Here is a 12,219-nt window from a genome sequence, read left to right on the forward strand (position 1 = left end):
GGAAATTATTAAATTGGTATCTTTGATAGGTCTAGGAAGATATAATATTGACGGTTTTATTGAATTTATTGGCGATTTTGAATTTACTTAAAAAAAAAAAAAAACTTTCCTTTGATTCTATCAAGCTTTTTCGCAAATGATAAATATCACGAGAAATTTTCGAAAAATATCGTAGTCTGTGCAACATAAAGTTTGCACGTTATTTGAGAAGTAAAGGAAGATTAAAGCAATGCGTAATAAGAATTTCTACTTGGGCAGGAAGGGCAACTTCCTTGCAGTCTATTGTACGTTTCTACCATGCCTGTTTCTCCTGCTGGAGATGGTTAATTGCAGGTTGCCTTGCCTGCTTTGTTGCAAGTTTGTTTGGGTGATAAATACCGTGCTATTTTCTCGCTGTGTATTTTGCCGCGCGCAACTAACGTTAAGGAATCGTTGTACCGAGTTGTCTCTCCGCTATCTATGCCTCCGTTGAGATCAATCATTCTACATGCGCTTGTTTCGGGCGACGTCAAACCTGCACGACGAGCTTTAAACTGTGCAAGATAACGTACACGGCAACCTGAAAGGGTGGTGAACAAGGGAGCAGGCAACAAAACACACTGGAAGGCTCAATTCCTCACACGCCGCACTGTGTCGCGATAAACGTATGACGTCACGATAATGAAAGTCGCGGCCATGATTGTGCAAACAACTTGGAAATATATGTTAAGTAGCCTCCAAACAATGCCCTCATTTGCCGAATTCGATGAAAGTATGTTCCTGGTAGAAATTTCATGCATTTTTTAAGCAGTTATTGAATAGTTCTGTTAGCTCTATTTAATAACTGAGAAGTAAAACGATCTAAATCAAAATGTAAAGATTTGCTTGCAATTCTGCTCACAAAAGATGCGCAAAATATGAACACATTTACTGAAATTTACTTAAAAACAGGACAATAAATAAACTACACAAGTTTAATATTAACTATAATAATAATAATAATAATAAATTTATGTTCTAGACAATAACTAGAAAGATGTTTACGCACATTATTATATTTTTACCAGGACAACTGTTTCAGCTATTGATTAAAACTCTTATCAAATTCTTGTCTATTTCCTATGCAATATTTTTATAACTAACTCAAGAAACACATCAAGTCAAGAGAAAATTAAAATGATGTCAAAAAAGAAAAATGTCAAAATGACGTTAAGAATTAAAATAAAGTCATTTTGATTGTTTGTTGACACTTTGTGCATTCTTTGGATAATAAAAATATAATACAATAATACTAGATAGTAACTAGATGGATATTAATTTTACTGAAGAGGGTATCCAAAATAGGATCGAAACGTATATAATTTTATTTTATTTTAAGAGTAGTTAATATATGCGTTAATAATTTGTACGGTTCTGAAAGGCATTTTACTTTATTGCTTTATTTATTAAAGTCTGAATTTAATTATTGATCTACTGAGCTTATTTAACAATTTTTTGTTCCATCATCAAACACTCGCAATGAATTACCTAATTTATGAGTTTTCAACTCATCAGCTAATATTTTAATAACGTTTGATGGCTTCCGAAACTTCAAGATGCGCCTCGTTAAAAGATGCGTAAATATAGCGTTGGGCTGAAGAGAGCTATCTCCTATACTTTGTAACAGCTGTGTTGAAAAAAAAGAAATCAACGGTTACGGTAAACGCGCGGATGATAGGCTAAATGTAAGACGAGCAAAAAACGTTTTGCGATCAAGAAATACATTCGATTCGCGGATCGGCCATGCTTCGCCGCCTTGATCGATCGCAACATCGTTCGCTCGGCCATACTTTCTCTGCGAGCACTTGCCAGAAATCAGCGGTATCTGGTTATCGGCCAGCGATCCGGATTCATCATTCGCTTAATAACAAGAAGTAGAAGGTATAACGAGAGGTATATAATGATTTCTTTTCCTGTCAACTTGATTTAAACGCGCCATAATTTGCACGATTCGACAAATTTGTGTATCATATATTTGAAAGCCGAAAAAAAAATCAACACGACTTTAAAACATTATATTTTATTCATATAAATTATGTTATTATTAGTGAATAAATGGAAAGAATAGCTTGCTGAAATTTAAAAATTAGGCAGGAAAAATTATTTAAATATTTAATTAGATATTGATCTAAAAATAAATTTGTTCAACCATCAAAATATAATTATTTTAGACAAGCTAGAGCTGCTAAAATGTCACTTTTTTTCCATTGTTCATTATGTTAGAGATTCCTATATAATTATTTTGATGCATTTCCTATATAATTATTTCCTATATAATTATTTTGATGTTAACAAAATTGTTTTCAGATCTGTATCTCTATCTAAATTTTTATTTCAACAAAATCACTTTTTCTGTGTAGATAAAAATTTCTAAGATGAAACAATTTTCAAAATGATATGTAAAATCAAACACATAGTTTAATTTATTGTAGCATATAGAACTGAGAATGATATAATAAATCAATCAGAGAAAGAGTAAATTAATTGCCACTTTCGGAACATTTTATTAGGCAACGTTAATTAATCTTATTACAGAACTTTATATTATTTATTTCATTTTCGTAACAGAGCTGTCACGACATGTTATGTATGTCACACGTTAGTGCTAAGTAAGAAATTAATTGCAGCTTGTGACATAAAGTCACGGTAAATCGCGCCGGGTAAGGTCATAGAAACAAATCGCGATCCGGACACACAGAAACGTCGTCGGTTCAATGCACCTGCCGGGATCGCGCCGGGAAAGGGCTCGTGACGACATTTACGCGATTACGTCCCCGCGTGGCGTCCTCCTTTTCTCGTGGCGCGCGGTGTAGCTGGCAACACTAGTTAACGCTCACGCACTTGCATCGGCGATCGGCCGCAGTGAGTGATAATCGCGGAGTAGGTCACCGGAACAGCGCCTTTAGCAATCTGCGTTCTTCGCCACCTTTGCCGTTTGCGTGCACACGCTCGCGTACGCACACGCTCGCGCACGTCTCCAGGTGATTCTACGTATCGCGCGTTTACGTTAGACCGTAGTAAATAGCTATTAATTGTACGTGAATCCTAAAGCAATTTCCGTCTCTCCGCTCTCCAAAGATGAACTTACAGCTGAAACGATTTATGCCATTTCCACCAATGTAGATTTACTTTAATCTCGGTTCTCAATTTGCTCTTCGTCTTTTTCTAATTCTAAAAATTAAAAAAAAACATGAACAGTAAGTTAAACCGAGATTAAAGTTAATCTACATTGGTGAAAACAGATATTAACGATCTAGCACTTAATCGCGGGTTCCTTCAAATATCACGAAATAGATTTTATATTGTTGCTATGCTGCATCTCTCGGAGCAGTATATATTGAAGAATTGCGGAATGCATGATACCCCGATAAAAAATTTCATGTGAAAGTTATATGGTGGTACACAGAATTAATTCGATGCTGTAGATCATTCGCGGGTAGCTTTGGAAACCGAGAAAAAAAATGTCAATTTTATTTTGAAATATTCGTCATGAGTGCATGGTAAAGTGAGCACAGCTTTACATTTTATCGCTATTTTATTTTGTGCTTTAAAAAGCGTGCATTTTATACTTTTTATATCTTTCAAGCGTTTTTTTCAATTTCTTTTTTATATTTTTTTTATTCAAACCCTCTGTGTGGGTATTTATATCAAATACTAAAGCATGTCTATATTTCTAGCTGATCATCGTCGCTAGATTAAATCAAAAACTAGTTTGCCTTAAACACATTTTGCACCATTAGCCCGGCCTTACATTTCATTATCGCAAATGGTGAAACTCTCGCGAACATGAAGTCTTCAGACATCATTAACACGGTCCCTTTAATTGCAATTAACCTTTGTCTATGGGAAGACAAATACACGCGATTGTTAGAAAACTATAAGGAGCTGAGAGGCAAGCGCGATAAAAAAAAAAACCGAGTCAGGAAGTCATCCGTGTGATGAGAAACGTGGCTCCGTTTATGCAGGAAGCGCATACACGATTCGCGCATTCATGAGAAAATCTTAAAAACATCGTTTTCCGGCTGAACGTTCCAATTACATTATGTGCATAAATTAAACGGTTGCATTCCTTTATCGTTTTTCGCTTCAAGTTATAAATACGTGTAAAGTATATATCCGAGAACATTGAATTCTAGCGACACATTGTTCCTCCCTTGTTTAATTTCAAAAGAACACACGAGCAAACGTGATCGATAAAAATTTACGATTGTGAAAAGTATCCGTATAAATAACTAGAACTCCGTAATTCGTTTTTGTAAAAGGAAAAGGCGGGCAAGCTATAGCTTAAACCAGTTGACTGAATCTTATCCGTGACTCTCGCTCGTTTATTTCCCACTTAATTAATGAACGTGTGCGAGTACTGTTGCAAATCCGACGATCCACGAAGAAATGTATCGCTTTAATGACCGCGAACTGAAGTTAGTGTGAACCATTAAGTAACAGATCAATGCAGGTTGAAAATTGCGACCACATAATTATCAGCTGATTAGCATATCCGCTCACATAACTCGTTACGTCTAATGTGATAGTAGTGTTGCTGTGATAAAACAAGCCGTGCATAAGTAATTTGAAAAAAAATTCATCCGTAACGGTCATTCTCGTAGGTTGCTTGATAAATCTTGTTAAAATCGTCACTCGACGACATCTCGTTCATCTCGTGAAAAACAAATATCTTTTTCCGAGACATTAATTTTTTTAAAGCTTTGAGGTTCAAAGTAAGCTTTGAATCTTCGAAAAATATATTTATGCGAATAGAGAAATATACTTATAGATATACTTGTATACTTTTAAATGAAAATATATTTAACTATTATATATTATATTAAACAAAGAAGAATAACAATAAATAAAGGTCATGTATTAAAAACGAGCAGAAATGGGTGATTGTTAAAAAACATTTAATAATTTATATAAATCATATACTCACGGTACGTTTCGACTTGACTTATTGTTAGTCTTCTTCAGCTTTGAATAATTTGCAAAATTAAATTAATTAAAAATGCATGGATTTACAATTAGTCGAAATCCACCGTAAGTTTATAATTTATATAGATTATTAAAATTTTATTTAAACAATCACTTATTTTTGCTCATTTTTAATACATTAGCATTATTTATTGTTCTTTGCTTGGCAGACGTACGAACTATTATATAACGAATTTGATTTTTTATACTAACTATATTGCGTTTATAATTGCACAATTTTTATTCTTCGGAGATTGAAGTATCGAAGATTCGAAGCTTCTATCTTTGAAGTCTTTAATGTCGAATGTCAAAGTCTTGAGTCGAAGCAAATTACTAGTCCTCTAATTTCTATTATGTTTTCTAAGGACAATGGATCGGAATCCATTCCGAGCAGTTCTATAATACGTGCCTAAGGCAATTAAGAATGTTGGAAACGACTGATGTTAATCGGAAATAATGATGATACGGCGGAAGGGTGGAGTCACGGTGAGAGGCGCCGAATTACGTAGAAAGTCGCAAGCATATAATGATTATTGCCCTCCGTAAAGGAGTGGAAAGTCAAGCTGCTATTTTTAACGTGACACAATATTCGCGGATATGAAATCGGTGATCGTTGTACAGATGAATGTTCAGCAGCAACAACGCGTAGGCACGTTGATTCTGTTGAAACTGTCAATATACAGGCAGCGGGATGTATATTCAACGCCTCAGGGATATCCCGGAATACATGTGGGAAATTTTACAGAGAATATCGCGGCGGTACATGTATACTTTGTTACAACGTAAAATTCAATTGTCCCGTGGAATATTGTATATTTGAAGTACAAATTCGACGACCAATAGTTCAAAAAGCCGCTCGCAAAAATCCGTAATTTTATCTGCGCCATTTTGACCGATGGGGACCCCGTAAAAAAAACAAAATATTTACGTATGTGCCTTTGCAAAATGGGCGCTTGTGACAGCGTAAAATTATATATTTAAATATCAAGTTTTTCAAATTTTATGAGAGAGAAAGTGTGTGTAAAATATGTATTACGTATCGCTGTACACATATTTTCGCGTTGCTTGTTTATCACCCAGAATACCAGCAGCGCACACATACCAAAAGATTAATGTGGGGAAAATGTTATGTAACAGCGCGACATATAATAGACACATCGTATCCTGTATCGAAAAGATCGATAACTCGAGATAACGCCGACAAAGCTGCGACATGTATGATCGGGGACATTATCGGAAAAAAAAAAAAAACTGAGAAAAATATGGTTGCAAATGTAATTTAACTATAATCTCTATAGTCATTTTTTGAGACAATTACATATTTATGCAAATATAGTCGCAATTGTATATTGTTAATAATAACAAGTGGTACCTTTAATCTTTAAGAACCCATATAGTATTATTATTTAAATTCTACTAAATTAAAAAGTAAAACCCATGTGATTTATCTTTTACCGGGAGTGAAGAGGTTTATTATGTTCACAATGATCGTATCGCAAACGTCATTCTCAATATTAAAAAACCAGTCTTTAGAATATATAGGCCAATCAGTGTCAGACACAGTGAGTTACTATAATTGTTTGATAGAATTAAAATGAAAATATTGAAAATACAAATATCCAATGCAAAGACTACTTGCACAAGCGAGACTGACTTAGTATTAAAAAGACTGCAGTATTAATTGTTTTAAGTTTAGCTGTTTTGGATCTCGAGTCATGTATTTTGTTTTAGTGTATTTTACTCGTTAATTATGCTTTGAAACGACCTAGAATATGTCGTTTAGGCATTTGATTTCAAAAATAATGTTTTGCATTGTATTTACCATGCGGTATGATATAAAACCAGATTAATTTAATTTATAATCAGTGCTGTGGTAAGTTTCAAAAATTTCGCTATTGTGTCCGGAAACTTTTCGGGGATAATGCATATACATTAAGTTTGTGTTATACCAAAATAGTTGTTGATATTATTTGAAAACAAGAGATAAACTGACTAGTTTTATATAGGTATGTTAACTAATACGCAGTACAATATAATATGTATTTATTATAAGAAATTGTTTAGATGACATTTCGTACTTACTATACGAATCCGTTATTGACAATTTATGTAGTATTATTTATGTAGTCTACAACGTCTTTTCTCTAAAGTCTTCCTCTAAAGAGTAAGATTAGTACAGCAATTTCGAAGCATATTATTACTAATATTCATATTTCATTCCGTGATAATTGTTACAAGTATACAAATTTTTTATTATGGAAAATTACATCTTTATAATACAGTTTTAACATCCATGGTAAGTTTCTAAAGTATGCTTAATACTTTATATATATAGTTTGCTTGATTTAAATACATATACCTAATAAAAGAATAAGAGTAATATTCCTATTGTCTAATTATCACTATCACAACGCAGTTAAGAATAGTATTAAATACTATTAAAATTAAAAATAATTAGTGTAATTTAAATGCTGTTTGCTATTTCTACGTTTATAATTCTTAATGTTACAGTTTCTCGTACAACGATTTCTATGCTCTGTAAAGCTATATATGCTATTACCATAATATTCTATTTTCTTTAAACATTTTGACAGGTGCTTGAAAAAAATATTTATTCAATATGAATTTGGCACAGATAAGTAGTATCTTAATATTTATCACTATGATAACTATTCTTACTGGTGAACATATATTTTATTTCAATCCACCAAGTGATCTTCGTCTATCAAAGTACATAATACCGGTGCATTATCACATAAACCTAATTCACCTATATGGAACAGAAAGCATATTTTGGAAATTCATAACTATGAATTATGAAAAAAGCAGTTTTCCATTTGTTGGAATATGCAATATAACTATCCATGTTCTTCGCTCGACACAAGATATAATATTGAATTCATTACATCCAATTATAAATGATGAAACGATATTGATTAGAAGCGACGGTAAAATTTATCGTATAAACGAATATATTATGAAAGTAAATATTATCAGCTTTAAATTCACCGATGTATTATCACCCGGACTGTACACTTTAAAAATGCAATTCTTCGGTCATGTTTTAAAAAAATACGCTCAAAACTTTTTTGAATTCTCTTACACGAACAATAAAAATAGTATAATGTAAGTAGATATTCAAAACTTAAACATATATATATATATATACACACATACACATATATTCATCGTGTATACATATACACATATGTCGTATCATACTTAACACACGAGGGTATCTAAATCTTTTATTTCATGCAACAGTTCTTCTGCATACAGAAAAAAAACTACAATTTATTTTCTGCTTTATTTATAAAGATTTCATATTGTATAATTTTGCTTTGTGTAACTTTAAACTTATTTAAAGTAGAAAAAAATCACTTTATTCCGTTACAGTAACATGGAATTTCGAATAAACACGGTTTGCACTATACAATCATATAACAGTCATTATTAATGCTTTTGAAATCCAATCATACAGTTAGAAATATATGTATAATTATTATGCAATGTAAGTATGTAATACAATTAGAAAAATTGTTCATTATGGTAGATGGTTGATCTCGCCAACTATCCAAGTGACCGGAAATGGTCAGTTGTTTCCTTGTTGGAACAAGCCGCATTTAAAGACCACGTTCAAAGTGTCTATAAACTGTCATCGCAATTATACAGTTTTATTCAACATGCCGATACAAGACTACAATATTATTGACGAAAAATCTGTGTGGACACATTTCCATGTTACTCCCCTAATGTCCATTATGCAATTTGCTCTAGTTTTTACCAATTTTCCTCGCATTCGTATTAATGAAAATGTTTCTTTGTGGTGCGACAAATGCTCAAACCATCAATCTATTAACTTTGAGTTTACAAAAAATCTCATACGAAATATCACGTTGCATTTGGAATCTGAATTTAGTGAAATAAATATTCCAAAAATGGATCACATTGCAATTCCAAGTTTTCCATACGATGGCACATCAAAATGGGGATTAATCTTTCATAGGTATACAGATTTATATACATATATAATTATATATACTTATATAAAACACGTATCACTAGCACACAGTGTTAGATAAACTGTTTAATTACATCATATACAACTTTAAAATTTTTACACGTATATATATATACACTTTATAACTTCCAATCAAACTAAAAAGTATAAATAAAACAATAAACAATTGATGTCATCATATATAAGTTGTCGACTGTTGTGCTTTATAGGAAGTAAAGAAAATTCACTATATCCTTGAAAAATTAATTATAAACGTAAATATTTAACGAGGTTTTATATATTTAATATGGAAATAAATTTGAGAATAAATAAAATTTAATTTATCACACATGCACACATTTTTTAATGTTTCAACTTTTCGAAATTGTAATTTAAACTTAATATGTCAAATACACTTTATATACATTATTTAAATAAGTTGAATTGATGAAAGCAAAGTGCAAAGTATACGATTTTACTCAAAAGAAATTGAGCGAAGTCTTTGCTCATGAGTAATTATAATGCTTTATAGGGAAGCAGATCTTGTCTATAATAAACAAGTAGATCCAGTTATGCGCAAGATGGAAATCGCACGTTTAATAGCACCAAAAATAGCATATCAATGGTTTAGTAACGTATATCTTGGCAGAATATCTTGGCAATCCAATTTTTGGTTGCATGATGGTCTTGCTGCTTTATTTGCAGAAGAAGCTATCGTTAAGGTTTTACATTTATATTAGTTTTCTGCATCATTTTTATTTTTTATAACATGAATGCGGATAGATGTTACACTGTTTTACAAAATCAATGAAGACAAGGTTTAAAATATCTTTAAATTAAAATAATGTACAAAACAAATTTTTTAATACACAATTTCGTGATAATCAAAATGAATTATATGGACATTATCTCATTAATCTTTCAGAACTTATTTTAATAAATATTATTCGTTAATTACACAATTAGTAGGTTAATTACGAAAATTGTTTAACAAATTTTGAGCAGTTACATACTGTACATACATACTGTAGCAGCACATTTTACACCATATAAATAATATGCGATTACATATATTTTCTAACTTAATATTAATGTAATCATAAAACTCTGTTTGCAGACTTTCAATAATTACAAAATAATGGATTTCTTCATAGTACAAAATCAATACGATTCTTTACATTTAGATTCTTATCATATTAATATGAATCCTGTTTATACTATATCGAAAAATGGTTCAATTTTCGATTTCCCTCGAAGCATGAAAGGTAAGAATAATAAAATAATCCTTTATAACTTTTAACATGAAAACAATATCAAAGAAAAGTAAAAAATGTACAAAAATACATATTGTACGAAAAAAATTGAAATGCAATTATGTTATTGTAGTATTGGTTGTTTTACGGATGTACGAAAATGAAATATCGAAAGAAGTTTTTCGGAAAAATGTCCACACATATCTGCAGAAGTAGTGAGTATTGATAATATAATAATTTATATTAAAATATGTCAGTGATAATGATTCAAGTTGTGTGCTATATTTATGATAAGTTATGAGCTATATTATACGAATATAATAAATTATGCGTAATATATCTAATATTTTTTTATAAAGTTAAAAGCAAATTCTTACATTATTTGTTATATTTTTAATATTTTTGTTTCACCTGCGTTTATTATTCTAGTCATTGCACGTCAATAATTTGACGTTCAATGGTTTTTGTATATTTTATCCTTTATCCTATTTTTCTTTGTATATACATATATATCTTATATAATCTCCTCTCTCTCTCTCTCTCTCTCTCTCTCTCTCTCTCTAAACTCTCTCTCTCTCTCTCTCTCTTTTTATAATTAATTTATTTTTATATCTCTATAGCGGATCAGACCATTCTCTAACAAACGATTATTTTATGACATTTATATTTACAAAATTTATATTTTATGTTTATAAGCAGGGATGGAAAAATTACTTTGTAAAAGTAATCAATTAAAGTTACAGCTTTTTTCTTTCTAAATGTAATTAATTACAAGTTATTAAATCTTAAAAGTAATTAGTTACAGTTTCAGTTACTGAAAAAGTAATTTGAAATTACCTTTGAAATACTTTTATTTCATCGGAATATTTACTAATATTATCGATTCTATTAGAGCAGCAGTCAGAAACATTACCCAAATGCTTTCGTATATCGTTTTACATCTTTTTTTTCATCTAGCAAGGAATATACGTGGGGTCTTCAGAGTAATGCAGCCTAGAACAGTTCAAAAAATATTGTTTACATTTACATTTACATTTTAAACAATTTTATTCAAGAAATAACAATATAAATGCAACGATGTTTTTTGTTAAAGTAATGTAAACACATGAATAGAAATATGAATATGAAATAGCATACATATGTTTTTTGTAAATAAAATTGATTTTATATTCTGCTAAAAGTTGCAAATAAATTTTAGCACTAATCCAACATGGGTAATGTTTTTGCGTTCAGAAAACAATGGCTCAGTGATCGGTTACATTTAATACTACAACCGTTCATTGAGCACTCTTGCATTTGACTGGTGGATGCCATTAGATCCAAAAATATAGTTTAAACAAAAATTCGTTGATCGCTTGAATTAAATTTCTTGGTTTTGATTAATCAAATGTTTTGAAGCATACGTAGCGCCAAGTGAAAGCTACCGCACACTAAATTGACAAATGAATTTAAAATATATAAAACATGTTACTATGAAAGTAACTATTAAATAAGTTACTACTTATTTAAAAGTTGTAACTAAGTTAAATTATAATTACAGATAGAAAGAAAGTAACGAAGATAAGTTACAGTTACTGAAATAAAAAGGTAATTCTAACTTCGTTACAAGTAACGAATTACTTCCCATCCATGTTTATAAGTATATACATATATTACATTATATAATATAATGTAATACATAATAATTGAAGAAATAAAGGACTCTTTTTATAAACAATAATTAATACGTTGAGAATGGCGAATAAGAGTCAATCTAAATCTGATAATATATTCTAATATTCTATATTGCGAAGAATATCACGTAATGTTTGGCGTTTCGTCCCGGCTTCCACTACTGGACTCATCAGTAAGGTATTGTAGTGGAAGCCTACCTTAGACGCCGGTGTAAGTTATTAAATCGAGATTCTATATAAAGAGATATACGCGTGTCTCAGCACTTGCGAGAATTTGCGAATATCGATAGACCTCTGATGGCGGGTCGAC

At 31.0% G+C, this 12,219-nt stretch overlaps 1 protein-coding gene across 1 annotated transcript in view; it reads left to right on the forward strand.

Annotated features, from left to right (window-relative positions):
* Positions 1 to 7,960: 7,960 nt before the first annotated feature.
* The window catches only part of LOC108778550 (glutamyl aminopeptidase), a 7,285-nt gene continuing 3,026 nt past the window's right edge, over positions 7,961 to 12,219 (forward strand). The window contains exons 1-5 of the mRNA XM_018545761.1: positions 7,961 to 8,109; positions 8,537 to 8,989; positions 9,516 to 9,705; positions 10,101 to 10,248; positions 10,370 to 10,451. Of these exons, the coding sequence (XP_018401263.1) occupies positions 7,961 to 8,109; positions 8,537 to 8,989; positions 9,516 to 9,705; positions 10,101 to 10,248; positions 10,370 to 10,451 (1,022 nt within the window). The remainder of the gene's footprint in view (positions 8,110 to 8,536; positions 8,990 to 9,515; positions 9,706 to 10,100; positions 10,249 to 10,369; positions 10,452 to 12,219) is intronic.

This window comes from Cyphomyrmex costatus, unplaced genomic scaffold, assembly GCF_001594065.2.
Source record: "Cyphomyrmex costatus isolate MS0001 unplaced genomic scaffold, Ccosl1.0 scaffold502, whole genome shotgun sequence".
NCBI classification, from domain to species: Eukaryota; Metazoa; Arthropoda; class Insecta; order Hymenoptera; family Formicidae; genus Cyphomyrmex; species Cyphomyrmex costatus.